At 48.6% G+C, this 18031-nt stretch overlaps 1 protein-coding gene across 1 annotated transcript; it reads left to right on the forward strand.

The window, feature by feature from the left end:
* Window positions 1-1542: 1542 nt before the first annotated feature.
* Window positions 1543-17227, forward strand: NEFL (neurofilament light chain). Its single transcript, XM_069617598.1, has 4 exons — window positions 1543-2703; window positions 8300-8424; window positions 12680-13014; window positions 16442-17227. Exons 1-4 carry the CDS (start codon window positions 1657-1659, stop codon window positions 16624-16626), a joined length of 1692 nt encoding a protein of 563 aa, XP_069473699.1. The 5' UTR covers window positions 1543-1656; the 3' UTR covers window positions 16627-17227.
* Window positions 17228-18031: the final 804 nt, after the last annotated feature.

Genomic DNA, 18031 nt, shown 5'->3' on the forward strand with positions numbered 1-18031 from the left:
AACATAGTTTGAAAGAGTTTCGGTCCCCAATCCTCCATTCTGAAAGCCACGTGGCCTCCCGGTCCGCACACACTCAGCCCCCGCCCTGCCCCTGCAATGCCTGACTGCGGCACCTAAGCGCTGCATTGACTGCGCCGGCGTGTTCTCTCTGCGGAGCTGCTTCTGTGCACTCAGCGTCCGCAGCTGTGATGTTCCCACGCTGCATAGAGCGGGCAGGGAGCTCTCCGCGGTTCTGACCGGGCTGCACCCGCCCCACGTCCTGAGAGATTGAGTTGCAGCTGTCCATGGTGCTGACGAGCCCGGGCTATCCCAGCTTTCAATGGTGTGGACGGGGCTGGGCTGGTCAGAGATGCTGGGGTCGGAGCTGTTCAAGGTCCTGACCAGGCTGCACTGAGACACGGCTCTGGGTGGAAGCTCTCCGAGCACTAGAGGGGCTTGAGTGATCAGGGGTCTAGTGAACGGTCCAGTGCAGGGCACTGGAGAAGGACGGGCATGAACTGTGAACTATTGCTTGCTGATAAATCCCGTTTTCAGGGCTTGGGGAACTGTGCTTTCACCTTCGCAGAATGCATTGTACTGCACCTTTAAGTAGAGCTGGGGCTGCTATTCGAAATGAGCGGTGCGGGCTGTCCTCCTGCAGGAGGGATGCCGCTGTTATGTGCATGCTGTGATGAGGGGGGTCCCTGGCTGCAGCTGCCTGCATTCCGGTGGGAGTCTCCTTATGAAGGGGTGTGCTCTGCATATCCTCGCGTGGGCTGGAATGCACACACCTAGGCTTCCAAGGGGGCTTCCTCGTTGCTTTTTGGGTGGTCTTTTAGCAGTGGCCATGTGTGGGGTTTGCGTGAGGTTGGCCAAGGTGGGCGGGGCCAGGCTTGGGGGCTGCAATGTGCTGCCTCGCTGAGCGTATTGGCACGGAGTGGGTCAGCTTTTGAAGCTGTTCCGTGTGCGCGTTCCTCTGAAGGTTGTGCGGCTAGGTGGGTAGGTGTGGTGTTGTCCTTGGCGCCCACTGATCCGTGAGGGCTTAGTGCAGAGGGGCAGGGCGTGGTTCGTCATTGGAGCCGCCCATTTGAGCTTTGCACAGCAGTGGGTGGGGCTGTCCTTGCGGCCTTTGCAGCTGGTTGGTATGGACTTTCTTCTGGCCGGGGCTGAGCTACTTTTGACGCCGCCTTGGTGATAGTTGGCATGGGCTGTCTTTTGCAGTGGGTGGGGCTATCCCTGGTGCTGAGTGAGGAAGGCCATCCTCCGCAGCGGGCTGGGCAAGGGATAGAACTGCTTGTGTTGCTGATTAAGAGGGGCTGTCCTTTGCGGTGGGCTGTACTAGTGTAGAAGTATTTCTAATGCTGCTTGACATGCTAAAGAGGGCCGGACTAAGTTCCGTCCACCTTTTGATATTGGTTGCATGGGCTGTCGTGTGCAGGGGGCTTGGCCAGGGCTGGGGGTGATTTGGCCAGTCCGAGTGCAGAGGGGCTGGGCTACAGCTGCCCCTGCCTTTGGGATGAGCTTTGCTGCCGCTCACTGTAAGTGGGCTGGGCCAGGCACCTTCTGTGTGCATTGCTGAAACCCTCTGCTGCTGCTGCGTCAGGCTCCTTGTGGGCTATAAAGAGAGCAGTCCAGGCACCACTCCAGTCGCACACAGCAGCCTCCCACCCAGCAGCCATGAGCTCCTACAGCTACGAGCCTTACTACTCCTCCTCTTCCTCCTACAAGCGCCGGTATGTGGAGAGCAGCCCCAGGGTGCACATCTCCACAGTGAGGAGTGGCTATGGGGCACCTAGGTCCACCTACTCTGCTCCGGTTTCCTCGGGCACAGCCCGGAGAAGCTATGCCTCCTCCTCTTCCTCATCCTCCCTGATACCTTCACTGGACAACCTGGACATTACCCAGGTGGCCGCCATTAGCAGTGACCTGAAGACCATCCGCACCCAAGAGAAAGCCCAGCTGCAGGACCTCAATGACCGGTTTGCCAGCTTCATTGAACGAGTGCATGAACTTGAGCAGCAGAACAAAGTGCTGGAGGCCGAGCTACTTGTGCTGCGGCAGAAGCATAGCGAGCCCTCCCGCCTGCGGGCCCTCTATGAGCAGGAGATACGTGAGCTTAGGCTGGCCTCTGAGGAAGCTGTCCAAGAGAAGCAGGGTCTACAGAGTGACCGTGAGGCCATGGAGGAGACTCTGCGTGGCCTACAGGCCCGCTATGAGGAGGAGGTGCTTAACCGGGAGGAGGCCGAGGCCCGACTGATGGACGTCCGCAAGGGTGCCGATGAGGCAGCCCTTGCCCGGGCAGAGTTGGAGAAGAGGATCGACAGCTTGATGGACGAGATCCAGTTCCTGAAGAAGGTGCACGAGGAGGAGATGGCAGAACTGCAGGCGCAGATCCAGTATGCGCAGATCTCGGTGGAGATGGACGTCTCTCGGCCTGACCTATCATCCGCCCTGAAGGACATCCGATCACAGTATGAGAAGCTGGCAGCCAAAAATATGCAATCAGCCGAGGAGTGGTTCCGCAGCCGCTTCACCGTGCTCACCGAAAGTGCTGCCAAGAACACTGACGCGGCCCGTGCTGCCAAAGATGAAGTGTCGGAGAGCCGTCGGATGCTCAAGGCCAAGAGCCTAGAGATAGAGGCCTGCCGGGGCCTGAATGAGGCAATGGAGAGGCAGTTGCAAGAGTTGGAAGATAAGCAGGGTGCCGAGATCCAGGGACTTCAGGTATGAGGGGTAGTGAAAATAGACTGAGAATCCTTTGCTGCAGGTTTGAGGAAGAGTTGGTGGTCAAAAACAGAAAAACCTGGTCATGTGGCTGCTTTAGAGGTGTAAAGTGAATCCGGGCTACACTGGTATAAAGGTCAACCATTCATGGTGGGGTGCATCGAGTAGGGATGGGGAGAGGGTGTTATAGACAGAGGATCATGGCACTATATGCATGGATGAGAGGGAATGGGGATATCCAGTGAAGGTTTGGGCCTGCAGGTATGGGCTAAGTATAGGGGTTCTTGTAACTGCGGGTAGGAGGATTGCTAAAGGGTAGAAGGTGGAAGGGGCCATGTGGATCCTGTCCTTACTGGTATGGGCTATACAGAGAGGATCTGATTCTTATATGCAGAGAGGGGCAATGGTCAATACATGGAGGGTCCTACCCTTGAAGGCACTGGGAGGGTGTGGGGACAAAGGGATGGACAGCTTTCCCTAGACAATCCTGTCCTTATATGTACCAGGGCGGGGAGGACATTTTGTATTTATTGTAATGCACAATATGGAAACAAGATGCTTCTGAGTACTGGCAATTACTATGGAGCCACACTGTCCTTGTAGGTTTTGCAGGTGAGCGCAGGGTAAGTGGTTGGCAAGCTATGCATTTGCAACCCGTTGCTTAGTAGGTTTGCAGGAGGGGGTGTTGACTCGCTATATATGGTGGATTCTGTGCTTGCAGCTTCTGGTTGGGGGTAATGGTAGCTATGCATAGAGGGTAATGTCATTGCAGCCAATGGCACAAGAGGAAAGGGACTGAGTAGATACACAGAGAGGATCCAGTTTCTACAGTGCTGAGGGCAAGGAATGAGGAGCTATGCATAGAAGATGCAATCTCTGCAGTACTGAGGGGAGGGAGTGAGGAGCTTTGCATAGAGGATGCCATTTCTGCAGTACTGAGGGGAAGGAATGAGGAGCTATGCATAGAATATGGAATCTCTGCAGTACTGAGGGGAAGGAATGAGGAGCTATGCATGGAAGGTGCAATCTCTGCAGTACTGAGGGGAAGGAATGAGGAGCTATGCCTAGAAGATGCGGTCTCTGCAGTACTGAGGCGAGGGAATGAGGAGCTATGCAGAGAAGATGCAATCACTGCAGTACTGAGGGGAAGGAATGAGGAGCTATGCAGAGAATATGGAATCCCTTCAGTACTGAGGGGAAGGAATGAGGAGCTATGCATAGAATATGGAATCCCTGCAGTACTGAGGGGAAGGAATGAGGAGCTATGCATAGAATATGGAATCCCTGCAGTACTGAGGGGAGGGAATGAGGAGCTATGCATAGAATATGGAATCCCTGCAGTACTGAGGGGAGGGAATGAGGAGCTATGCATAGAAGATGCAGTCTCTACATGCAACAAGATACAAGGGATTAGGAGCTATACATAGATGATGCAATCTCTGCAGTACTGTGGGGAGGGAATGAGGCGCTATGCATAGAAGATGCAATCTCTGCAGTACTGAGGGGGAAAGAATGAGGAGCTATGCAGAGAAGATGCAATCTCTGCAGTACTGAGGGGAGGGAACGAGGAGCTATGCATAGACGATGTAATCTCTGCAGTACTGAGGGGAAGGGAAGAGGAGCTTTGCATAGAAGATGCGGTCTCTGCGTGCAACGAGGTGCAAGGGATAAGGAGCTATGTGTAGAATATTCGGTGCCTGTTGTGCTGAGGGGAAGATATGAGGGGCTATGAATATAATATATGGTCTCTGCAGTGCTGAGGGGCACGGGATGAGGAGCTAGACCTGGATGATTCAATAGATGCCGTGCCCAGATGCAAGGGCAATGCATAGACTATCCATCCTCTGCAGTACTGAGGGGCAAAGTGTGAGGAGCTATACATACAAGATTGCGTCTCTCCAGAATTGAGGAGCTATACGTGAAAGATCCGGCCACTGCAGCACTGAGGGGCAATGGGTAACAGCTATACATTGAAGATACGATCTCTGTAGTACTGAGAGGCGAGGAGTGAGGAGCTTTTCGTAGCAGATGCAGTCAATGAGGCGAAGATACGAGGAGCTAGGCATAGATGATTCTGCCCCTCTCCTGAGGGACAAGTGGCAAGGAGCTATACATTGAAGATACGATCTCTGTAGTAAGGAGGGGTAACTGGGATGAGGAGCTAAACATATAAGATCCAGTTGATGTAGCGCTGAAGGTAAGATACGAGGAGCTATGAACAGATTATTCTGTGCCTGCAGTACTGAGGGACAAGTGGAAGGAGCTATACATAGAATATGCAGTCACTGTAGCGCTGAAGAGAAGATACAGGAGCTATGAATAGACGAGCATGTCCCCGGCGAGGAGCTATACAGTGATGATTCCTTCCCTGCAATCGTGGGGGCTGGAGGAAGGGTTTTTTAGGCGTGGATATATGACGAAAGGGCGGGTGTTGGAGGAGTATGGGGGGGGGCGTGGAAGTGTTCTTTAAGCATTATGCCGTCCGTTAGAGCTACCTGGTAAAACTCCTCGGGGTGGTGCAGGGGCTGTTCTGAGAGAATCCTAACCCTGCATGGCTCTTAGGCGGATATCCTTTTTGGGGGGTCCTCCCTTTCCTGGCGCCTGTTATGATGGCTGAGGGTGGGCTGTTGGTCTAGGGCGTCTCCCGCCCCACAGTTGCCGGTCTGACATCCGAAGCGGCTGAAAGACAGGGTTGGCGGGTGTCTGGGAGCTACATTATCCTCTCCCCAGATGTCTACGAGCGGGCTGGTCTTGGGATGTCCTCTCTTGGTGGTTGCCTGGCACGGCCGGGGGAGGGTCTTCCCATCGTTGCTGGGGCCGGAGAGGGTGCTGTACAATAGGTGCTCGGTTGCCTACCTGTGTCCCGCAAGGGAGGGGTATGTGTGGGGGGGGGGAGGTCTGCTCTCGAGTCTTCTCAGCACGGCTCTGCGGCTGTCTTAAAGCCCCCCTCCCCTCCGCCCTCACCCCCTTGCAGGTTACCTACCGATGCTCGGGGGAGCGGATATGAAGAGATCAGCTCCGTGCATGACTCTGAAATAGCATTAGGTGATTAGAGACGCCTTTCTGGGCAGGTATTAGTAATTCATTAAATGATGCGGCCAAGATGCCTTAGGGTAGAGCCCCCTCCACCCCACTTTCCAGCAAGCATGTCTCGGGAAGGTGCTGAGCGGCGGGTACACTTAGCCCCATTCTGTGGGCAAGCAAATGACATGCTGCGCCGAGAGGTGATGCGCCCAACATGTCCCGTTTCCGCACCAGGAAAGGGTCATGGGTTTCCACGGCTTACACTCCAAGGCACGCTCTCCGGTACCATCAACAAGGAGTGCGTGCCCTGGGCGCCAGGAACCGCCGCACGTTCCCGCGGGTAGATCGCCTGGTTAAGGCGCACGCGCGCTGGCGTCTGTGGACTGGAGGTTCGAGGGGCAACACTGTCGAGTCCTGTGCTTCCTCGCACGGTTCCCGTGTGCAACACCTGGTGTGCAATACGTGTATAACGCACAGTTAAGGGACATCGGACCTGATTTCCAAACGCGGGTTTCAATTGGAAAATCCCATGGAAAAACGCTTTGTAAATCCGGCTCATCGACTGGTCACGGATCTGTGCGTTTTTGGACTTTGGTAACTTTGGTTGGCATCTTCGTAATGTGCACGCAGGCAGGGCGCCCAGTGCATGCGCTCAAAGAAAATCCACTGGGCGGGAAAATAAACTCACAGTGAGACCCCCTAGCCCCACCCCGCCGACCCCACATAAGGTGCCCGGAGAAGGTGCCAGGCACGGCGAAGGCGCTCATACACAACAGTCGTGTAATGAAGAGACTGGCAATTATGCCCGGTGTTCACCAGCATCTGCAGGGTGGCAACTGGAGGTTATAGCCCGGCTGCAGCCTCACCATTAATTGGTGATCAGCTCATCGGGCGCGTGCAGCGTCCCTTTAACTTTATCGTCATGTCATGATCAACCATTAGTGGAATGCATGCCGGGTACACGCTCCTGACTTGCATCAACAAAGACTTGTATAGAATTACCCCCACTTCGTGCACCCCGGACTACAAAGGCATATTGTGAAGAGTTTTTCAAAAAGGTAGCCAGCACCCCTCTCTAGAAAAAAAACATGGAAGGACCACCTGTTCTGTAGTTTTTTTTCCCACTTTGAGAGTCCGCAGCCATCGCTTTTTGCTCACTCTACCTTTCACATATTGTGAAGAGTGCTGGGCGAGTGCTGCGACTCCTTAGAATCTAGTCCAGTCCTGTTTTTAGTTTTGCCTTCTTGGGCCTGTATTCCTGTCTTTGCGGAATTCTAAATCTAGGACTACAAGTCCCCAATGCAAAGAATAAAAAGAGCACTGGACTAACATCCCCCGAATGGAATGGGGTGTTGGCATGTATGGTCTACTTGAAGTGGGTAGGGGAGCACACATAGCAGAGGTCGTACAGGGGCAAACACGGAGTGGAAACTTCACCGCTCACCGAATACTGCCGAATCGCCTGGAGGTTATTTTGGATCATTTTGTTTTGCCTGATTTCTGTGACACATTTGAGCTAATATCCTATTGGTCTTTCAGATTTGTATCCAGAGTTTTGCCTACTTGTTAAAACCACGTGTTGCCCTTTGTGTTCCTTATTTTTTTGTTCATTGCACTTGCTTTTAAAAGGGGGAACACACACTTGGCTTTTTTGCTTATTCGTCCTTGCCGTTGTTAGGGAGAGGTGGGTTCCTACACCGGGTATTGCCCTTCGTGTGGAACCCCTTCTTTATTTGCCCACCCCCTTTTTCATTGTCTCCCCCTGTATTCTCTCCATCTAACAGGCTAATCCTGCTTATAGTCCTCCCACTCCAGGCTATTTTTTCCTAAAATGGTCTTTTTTTTACAGTGTTTTTGGATGGGATTTTCCCATTGAAACACGCTTTTGTCAATCAGGCCCTCTGTGTCATAACATCCAAGTGCTAAAGTTGTGCATTTTATATATTATTTATCCAGCACTTTTGCAGGCCCGACAACATTGTAGCGCATGGAAGTGCAATGCGCCACAATTTTGTTTACATTAAATGAATAACCTTTTTTTTCAGATCTGTCTGCTCCCAGCAATCTTTCTGCACCCTGATGCCTGTGGGCTCTGGCGCACGCTAAGAAGATGAATAAATACATGTTCCGATCTATCACAACCCCAGTACAATGTATACATCATCATATCTAGTGATTTAAACACATATGTTGATGAATTTGATGCCGTGGATGGTTAATGAAATTTTAGTGATGATTTTATGTAAATATATTTGTACTGTTGTAGAAGTTAATTTGAACTAAACACAATAAATACATTTAAAAAATACATATGCTACATTTTAGCTGTGTCTACTTATGCAGTCTTCATCCGTATAACAATGACGCACACGGCGGCCCACCCTCCCCTGTTAGACAGATTTATTAAAGACATGCGCCAAGAAACGCATCTTTTATCATGAAGCACCTGTTTTTTTTGTTGCTTTGTTATTAATATGGGAAGCTGCTTTGCCTTTCACGCATGCGTTGTATATTCTGAATCTATCAAGCATTTGCACATTCTCTTTTTGCCTTTCTTCCTCCTTCTCGCCAGGAAACGATCAATAAGCTGGAACATGAACTGCGGAACACCAAGAGCGAGATGGCGCGCTACCTGAAGGAGTACCAGGACCTGCTCAACGTCAAGATGGCGCTGGACATTGAAATCGCAGCGTACAGGTAGGTGGGGGCGCGCGCCACTGCACGTAAGCGCGACGTGCTTGGCGAACGTGACGTCTGTAGCAATCGGTTCTGATAGATTTCATTTCCCCTCTGCTGTTTACGTCTTTCTAGACTAGCAGGTTGAATTTGTATGACCCTCTTTGAATTCACTACCAAAAAAGGTGATCTAACTGCACGTGAACTTAATACTGCAAGCTCCCATTTACCCACCTGGTAAACACTGGAAATGTAAGCCTTATTCTCCATGTTTCCATCCAAACGTTGATTACATAGCTGCTACACAACAACGTGTATTGCTGCTCATTAACGCAGAGGGGTGGCCATGCGAGTCCATGGCTCTCGAGATGCCCGGTTTAGCAGCCACCAGAGTCACTTTTCAGCCCTCGCTTCATGGAACTCTTTTTTTAAATTCTTTTTTTTTTGAAGGAAGGAGTCTGACATGCCAAAGGCACGGAGAGCAAGGAAGCTACACAACATCGACACTATCAATTTTATCAGTCACCACACTTCTGGGGGAAGGGTCATTATTTTACGCCCATCTATACACACACACAACACCGCATGCAGAAAAAGAGGGGCAATTATGTCAATACGCCAGCTACACAAACTCTTCAGAATTGTGCATTGAACTATTCCACTATGAATTCTATACTATTTCTAGCATTTTATTTTATGATCAGTCTTCTATTTTACTTTGCGCATAGTGGCACAGGAGGACGACCATGTGTATGGCACCATGACCATGGATAAGAGTTCATAAGGGAAAAGGTGGTAGACAGACAGAATAGAATCAGATGCATTACTGATGGCAATGTTATCTGCTAGAGCAGGTATCTGCACCCTTTGGATTTCCATATTTTTTGGACTACAACTCCCATTAGCCCTAACCAGCATACTCAATGTTGCAAGATCATGAAATGTGTAGTCCACAACATCCAGACAGCCACCATTTGCAGACTCCTGTGCCAGAGACTACATGCTAGATGTCAGAGGCCTTATCCCTTCGATGGCCCAGTGCAGATTACACATGCCTGCTCTTTTCCGGCCTGGAAACAACCAACTAACACAGAAATGAATGGCTCGCATGGTAACACAGGGGGGAGGGAGGTACCATGTTGAGTCCCACTGAGCGCATAGTGCATTGATGCTGTCCACTCCTCTCTAGGGTGTAAACATAAGTTGATTAGTGATCATTACTTTCTTCTCACAGGGAGGTCACTTAACTTGAATGGCTGCAAATAACATCGAATTGTGGTAATTTTAACTTGAATCTCCGTCCTTTCTCTTTCAGGTTTTGGTATATTCTCGCCCACGCTCTTATTACAAGCAAGCTGCCGGTCCTTTTCCAGCCAATCCTGGGTGAAGCCTTTCTAATGCACCCTCTTTCTAAGGTGTCCGACTGCCACCCCTGCCTCTAGGTTCCCTGCCCTTGGAGGGCACCTAGCTTTTCCCAGTAAACTCTTACCCATGCTGGAGTCCCTACTCCATATACAAACCAGACATGATACCAGGTCTAAATAGCAGGACGGCTGGGTCTTTGTTGAACCACATAGAGAGTAAACGTGAGCCCTAAACAAGGAGGTCCAACCTCATCTGGTATGGGGGTCAGTTTCCAATCCATAGCCTCTTCGATCCCTGCCCCACGTCACCTATCCTTTACCGTCCATTGTCCTGCGTTTGCCCGTGGATGCTTCGTGTCAGCCTCCAGGGAATGTCTTAGACTTGGCCGAGTCCGATTCGAGTGCTGGATGGAGTCACGCATTGCAAATGCGACACGTGGGTGTGCCGGGCCAACCTCTGACAGCAAGGCGTTGGTCTGAGTAGAACTCATGACCTGTACCTCATGCTGTAGTTTACACTGTAGCCAACTCTTGCCCCATACCTCATTCCACAACAGTTTTATTTGTTGAAACATTACTCTGGTCTAGAGCTCCTTCTTCACTCTTGCTCTACTCAGTGAGCTGGAGAAAGGTTCACGTATTGCCTCGCCCACTGGAAACTTCAAGCAACTTCTTATTATTTACAAGGCATCAAAAGTAGACACACACTCTCACCTCGCATCATACGCCATGTCTCTCCACTCTGAACAAATAATATTCACCATTACCATTGGCAACAGCCTTCCTGCCCCATCATCAAAAGCAAGGGCACTATAATCACCAATCAGTTCCATGGACATTTCTTGGGGGTATCCAGGGATATCATCTGCCACCCCTTTTGCCACCTTGCTACCCTTGTCACTAGTCTTGCAGCCCCCTGAGTCACAGGCCACAAGAACAGTGCCGGGGACCCGTGACAACACACTCAATGACAGCTCTGCAACGCTGCATGGTTGTGTTCCTATTATTTCTAAATGCCAGTTTCCAGTGTGCGGTCATGCATTGATCCTGGGCAGCTTCATTTCCTCCTTGAGCAGTAGTTTAATGACCACATCCTTTATATATCACTGATGCAAACAACCATATTTGCATGTATATCGCCCAGAATGGCGAACCTGAGTGTAACACATACAGGAAGTAAATAATACAAAATCTTTGCTTTTAATCCAGAAGATGCCATGTCTTCTCCCCCGATAGGCCGAATCCTAGCTGACATATGTTCTTGCTAACTAAAATAGCACTTTCCATCAGTGATGTCACTTCCTGTGATGTTGTCAGGGTTGAAGGTCACCTGCCCCACTTTCTGTAATGGCGTCAAGGTGAATGTGTACGTGATAGCACTTGCCGTGATGCCATTGAGTGCCCGATGACACTTCCGCTGCCCCTTGCATTTTGGTGACATGACGTCCTTTGTAGAGTCCTGCCAGACTTTAGTCAAACACTTCAGTCACAATTACGTATATTCACGTTTGCTGAAATACATGCAACCCACACAATTGTGAAGATATATTTCTCACTTTAAATACACATCTTCTGTGTTTCAATCTTCATCTATCAATTCAATATTCCATTTACCAACACAGAACGACAGGCATATTACATACACTTTGCTCTCTCTCCCCCTGCTCGATTCGCCAAAGGAGAGGGGTTTGACCCCTTTTGTGTTGTGGTTTTTGCTTTAAAGCCAACGTGTACAGTTTGCGCGGGCGCCCATTCCTGGAGTGGAACCCATAAACGATACCGTGGGGCTAATTTGGTTAATCCTCCATATCACGGTTATCTATGTTAAGACATTTTCACCTTGACAAAGCTTCATAGTTATAATATAGCATCATAATAATTGGGACTGGCTACGGTATAAAGGTTACCCCCCCCCCACGCTTCCCCCTTGAGTGTCTTGGGTCGTGCAAACACAGGATCTGTATCAATAGGAACAGCAGAATAAAATGAGCCCAGGAACACACAGCTCTCGGATGAATCCGTTTATCCCAGTGGTTCTGTTACCCAGACGGAGCCCATGATCTCAGGAGCTCCTGCCAGCCTGCATATTAGTGAAGAGACAGTGGGCACAGCCATTACAGTACATGCGATATCCATGAAGAATCTATTTGACAGATTATCAGCCGAAACACGTGGCTCTTTTGCATAGTACATCTCCAGCACCACTGTACTCACATCGAATGTACAGCATTACTTCTCACCATTGGGACACTCTGCCCGAGAAGCAGCCATTTTGTTTTTTGTTATGATATATTACATTTCAGCAGTAGTTTTTTTCGAGTATATTTCATTAACCAGAGATTACAAGCCGAATTGTCTGTCATGTTTGCGTCATCCTATAAATGTCAATATAAAAGGGTAAAACGTTATTACATCGCCATGCTTTTTTTCGCGGTATTTTTTGCTGATCATTTTCGGCCGAAAAACTCATTGAAACATATAAGGGGTGGGTGGGTAAGGGCATATAAGTGTTAGGATGGTGTGGGGGTATAGGAACTAAAAAATAGGGAAGGTGGGCTGGCGGGGAACAACCAACTATTTTTAAAATATTAGATGAGTTTTTTTCTGCCGAACATTTTCAGCAAAAAACTCCACGAAAAAAAGACTGGCGATCTAAGACCATAGAACCTATACAAGATAACAATTGTCGCTGAGTATGCATAAATATAATACATTTTGACCACACAGATTTTGGATCAACACCTTTTCGGGAACACACACCTTCTTAACCTCGTCTCCTGACTAGCTCTATTTGATGTTGTGTGGCTTAGCAAGGAGGACACCCCATTTACTGCTGAAGGTAGATTTGACTGAGCTGTGCCCATTGCTTTCTGTGACTAGCCCGTCCTTGTCATGGTTCTCGTCCTCCGCAGGAAACTGTTGGAAGGGGAAGAGACCCGACTGAGCTTCACCAGCATTGGAAACATCTCCAGCGGCTACGTTCAGAGTGCCCCGGTCTACGGCAGCCGGTCCGCCTACGGGCTTCAGAGCAGCTCCTACATGATGTCCGCCCGCTCCTACCCGGCCTACTACTCCAGCCACGTCCAGGAAGAGCAGGAGGACATTGAGGAGACCATTGAGTCCAGCAAAGCCGAGGAGGCCAAAGCAGAGGCTCCAGAGGAAGAGGGAGTGGAGGCAGAAGAAGCAGAAGACCAGGAGGAAGAGGCGGCCGAAGAAGGTGACGTAGAAGGCCAAGAAGAAGAGGAAGGCAAGTACAGATTTGTGTTTTGATGCATTGCATGTGTCCACAAGCACTGCCCGCTTTAATGCTTTTTTCTTGTGACCACGCGTTTACGGCATTGGTGTGTAATGGAGGGTCCTCAAGAGGGCCCCAGAGGGCCTGGCGATGCTGCCAATACCCTCTTATGCCAGTGGCATGCCCAGGAACCACCCTTCCCTCTTCCCCATTCTTTCCATCCTGGCAGTTTCACTGATAGCTGGCACCACTGATGTGCTGATACTGTAGCCTCTGTTCAACAGAGTGGGGACATGGATAGGTTGGATCTCTCCAGTGAGTAACACATCACGTCCTCTGCCAAGACCGCAACAAGGGCCTTTGGGGTTTCCATGTCAAGTCACCACATGGAGACTGACTTGTATATTTCATAAAGGCGTGCTAGCGTTCCAAGTCCATAAAGGGTTAACAAACTGAAACTTTCGTGCAATCTTGAGGTCATGTTGTGATGAGGAGGGAGATATCCTGTCAATTTAGTGTCTCCTTGAATATTGTGTCAGTGACATTAACATTACAGGAGTAGATAGGCTGTCTTTCCAAGATCCAACATGAAGTTCTTTATTTAATGACATCATATAGGCCCAGAGTTATGATGACCCAGTAGAGGCCACTAATATAACATGCTGCCTTTATTTCATTTTTTCATACTAGTAAATTAATTATTTTTTTGGGAACTATCCCATTATATAATTTTGTATACAAAGCATTACCTGCCTTTTTAGAGCTGAATTAATTTGAAGATACATTAGGTAATTTCAGGACAGTGTGGAGTATTGGTAAGACTGGGGCTTCCCTGACATATTACTGAAAGTGCCATATACTAACTAAATGGCCTTTCAGAGCCCCCCCATCTGCAAAAAAAATCTCCCAGACGGCTCATAGTACAGACACCGCTCACCTTGAGACCCTTCTTGTCACTCAGTAAACATTTATCTAGTGCATGCAGTAGCAAACCCAGCTGTCCCAGTCTACACCCATAAGAGAGTCCCTGAAATGGGATAAAATGAGCACAAAGGCCAATTCATGTGTTCCATGGCCCAGGTCAAGACACCTCTATCCCACCAAAATCATTTACCCCTTCTCATAAACCACCCCAGTCTTTCGGTGTCTGCTGAACGTGCATGAAAGTAAAACTATCAGCTTCTGTTCTTGATCCTCCTTCCTCCATTCATTCAACCTATTTATTTTATTAAATTAATTGTTTTTTTTTATAACGCGCCTAATACCTAATACCGTGCCTGAGTTCGGATTCTAAACGCAGATCCTGGTCTTCCTTCAAAGACCAGCGCGTTGCCCCTGTGCTATCCCCTGCTCATGGCTCCCTTTTACACACTTAGGAACAATACTCTGCACAGCTCATTTCTGACTTTTCCTCTGACCCACATTAGTTGTGTCAGGTTGTTAAACACATTCTGTCAGCTTGCTCTCCTGACCTGTGTCCATATTCTACTCTTTAGGCCACTGACCTTTCCACTGACCTCCACAGTCCTTTGCTCCCTCACCTGTAGTTACTATTTCTTCTCCGTCTTCCTCTACGCCACCTCTCTACCCTTGTTCACTTTACTGTCGGTATAGACACTACTTTCCGAAGCATGCTTACCCTAGTGCAGCATCTTCTCATCTCCTCCCATGGGCTCCTATAGCATCTCCATATCCCTTTCTTGTACAATATCCCCCACTTTGGGGCTATTCCCTTCAGTGGATGAACCTAGTGCTCTCATAAATGTACTAAAGATACGTTCCCTCGACCCTGGTAATGTCTATAGTTTCCGGTCTGCATCACTCTTACATTTTGTTTCTAAAATCCTCAAACACATGCTTTGCGCTCAACTCCCTCCTTTTCCGGAGACCGATTCTCTTCTTTCTTTGGTGCAGTCTGCTTTCTTTCTCTCACCACATTTCTCATACTGCTCGTTTCATCCTGTTTAATATTTCAAAAAGTCATCCTTTTCTTACATTTACGGCAACAAAAATCTTCTCATGTCTCCACTTCTGCACTGGCTTCCCAGGCTATGATCTTGTACCTCTCCATTTTGTCTTTAATGCATCAATTTGTCTCTTATTTCGGTCGCTAGCTCAATCCTCTATTTCTTCATCTCTTGCTTCTTCACCCAAGCTCTCATTTAATTCTCTTATGCTGTTTGATTCCCTCTGCATTGTCTTAAATTGTGTCCATGAACTTGCTACTGCCTAGATTTTCTCTTTGGTACCTATATACTCCTTCCTGGCGTCTTTCTTCTGCCTCTCATTTTGTTTTTTCTAACCCAAGCCTTCCCTGTGCCCAACCTCACTTCCGATATACAACCATTCCTACGGCTAAACATTGGAAGTCTTTGGGCCTGATCACGAGTTGGTCGGTATCTCGGTTGGGATACCTCCCAACTATATTAACGTTAGCGCCCACTGGTGCGGTGGTATTACTGCTGAATCACCGGTTGGGTGCTAACTGTTAATCCCCATTCCCCATTGGGTCCAATGGGGAATTTCTGGTGCAATTACCGTGTGGTAATACCGCCAGCAGTGATTGCACCGAATATGTGATTTTTTTGGGCGAATTCACCTCCAGCTCAGAGCTGGGGGTAAATAAGCCAGACTTGTGATAGGGCCAGCCCTTAGATGCGGCGGTAATACCGTTACCATCACATTTAAGGGCTACCACCCAACTCATCATGAGGCCCTTTATCTTTTATTGTTCATGCTGCCGCTTCTCTTCTTAATTTCCATTCTGTACTTTAACATTTGATTTCTTCAGAGGTGTCTTCATAATTCTCATTTCCATGGTAATCCTTTAGTTTGCAATCCAGTTCTTATCATTGTACTGCTTTTATTTTTTGTAAAGCACTTTGGCAAAAGCACTATATAAATCATTAAATGTAATGCAATACAAGGCATAATGATTTGGGATGCGGCGGAAGGTCTTCTCCTTCGCAATGTCTCCAAAACCCACCAAACACGATTCCCCCTACTAGAGTGGCTTTTGGATAGAAGCCCAACCAGCCGTAAAGATCAGATCCGAACTCTCGTTTCCTGGCTCTATACCCAGTAACTCCACATGTATATCACTTCTCCTTCACTGCTTCTGCTGTCCATCGGAACAAAAAATCACCCCCGGCCCTAGAAAAAGACGCGCACAAGGATCAATGCATGGGTGCATAGCACTCACATCCAAAGGATCAAGTTATAGTATATTTCTTAATGACTCTTTTTTTGCCTGCCAATGCACAGAGGATTAGCAAAGAGGGCCCCAAGAGATTTGTGCATTGGACAATTAAAAAATGTGCTTGAAACTAATATGCTTTAATCAATGCGCATTGCAGAATCAGCAGGCGCGCTGAGGTTTATCGACAGTTTGACAAATGGTGCATTTTAGTGATCAACTTATTTTTGCGTGTTTCCAAAGGTGAAAAAGAAGAAGCCGAAGAAGGAGAAGCCGAGGAGAAAGAAGAGGAGGATGAAGGAGAAGGAGAGGCAGAAGGAGACGAGGAAGATGGAGGCAAAGAAGAAGAAGAAGCAAAAGATGCAGAGGAAGATGCCGTTGAAGAAGAAAAGGAAGAAAAAGCAAAAGGCGGAGCAAAAAAAGCTTGAGAGGACTCATTTTGGCTCCCAAATCTGCCCAATGAAAGATAAAAAAAGTCACATGATAAAGCTGATCAGAACATGATACCCCAACCAGAGGTGGACTGGTTTGTCTGAACACCGGGTTCCATGCCTGGTAGGCCATGCCACTGAAAGACTAGCAAGCTGTAGCAGGGTCCATTACAACCCATGTAGAGCCTGGTCTGTGATGGACCCTGCCAGGTTCTTCCAGCCTCTCAATGGCACGAGCACGCCGGGGAAATGGCCTGCTAGTCTGACTTGCCGTGCCGCCTCCACAAATGCCTTGAAGTCACCGAGCTTCCGCCATCTTCCCTTCTCCACACCAAGACCCACCTGCGCTTGCTGTGTGCCCTGCTCTCTCCTCTGCTCCCCTGGCTTGCTGCCAGCATATGCATGGTGTGAAATGTGTGAGTCTAGAAACGTGTGCCACGCTGACTGACCCAAAACCCCAGGAGAAGGCAGAAGAAGCCTATGCCTCTGGGGGACATGCCAACCCGCCACAGGCCTTCCCAAAAGATTGCAATGGATATCAGTGGGTGCAGTGTTGCAATGAATCCCCCACAATAAAGTTCAAGACATGCATTCAGAATTCTGTGTCATTATGAGTCTTATGTTTCCTAAAGAGGTGCCATCCAGAAGAAGGCGCCAAGTAGACAGCGCTTCTAAACCAATCTTCTTGGTGGTTAACTCGTCACAGTACATGCACTTCAGATAAAAACACATGTCAACATTTTCCCATCCTGTTCATGCATATTAAAAACACAGGAGTTTGACAATTTCATCAAAAAAGACACATTTGCCTCTATTCTGGCGGTAAATCCACGAGAATAACAGCAAACTGCATTACTGTTACTGCCACTCGGTCTTTTGGAATGTCCACTGGATTATGAGTGGTGGTAGATGGTGTTGATCCCCATTCCAAGGGGGATTCTGACGGTATTACAGGTGCCGGTATTACCAGCGCCTGCAATACCGGCAATTTTTGTGGTAAGGTGGCAGAATGACCTCTAGCTTTTAGCTGGAGGTCATTCCTCCACCTCACCAGCTAACTCATGGTTGGGCGGGGTGGTAACATGCCGGTATATGTCAATACTGGCACAATATTACCACATAGGCCAACCTGTAAAAATACAGTAAAGGTTTAGCATTGCTAAAGTGCATGAGAGTTACATTTCAGTAGTCAGAACGTTTGAATCTTAGAACCATACACACTCCTTCTAATGTAGAGTGCAGTGAAAAGAAATGTGTCCAAAGACATTGTGATATCTCTGGAGAGACTTGATTTAACACACCTCCTCCACAGATCTGAACCCTAGTTTCTTGGACAGGGTGGGCATTGATTGCTGCTACCGTAGACCCGCCTTGGACTGAAAGAGAAAGAATATTGAAGCTG

This window comes from Ambystoma mexicanum, chromosome 10 (genome assembly GCF_040938575.1).
Source record: "Ambystoma mexicanum isolate Mex_15411 chromosome 10, UKY_AmexF1_1, whole genome shotgun sequence".
Taxonomy (NCBI): domain Eukaryota; kingdom Metazoa; phylum Chordata; class Amphibia; order Caudata; family Ambystomatidae; genus Ambystoma; species Ambystoma mexicanum.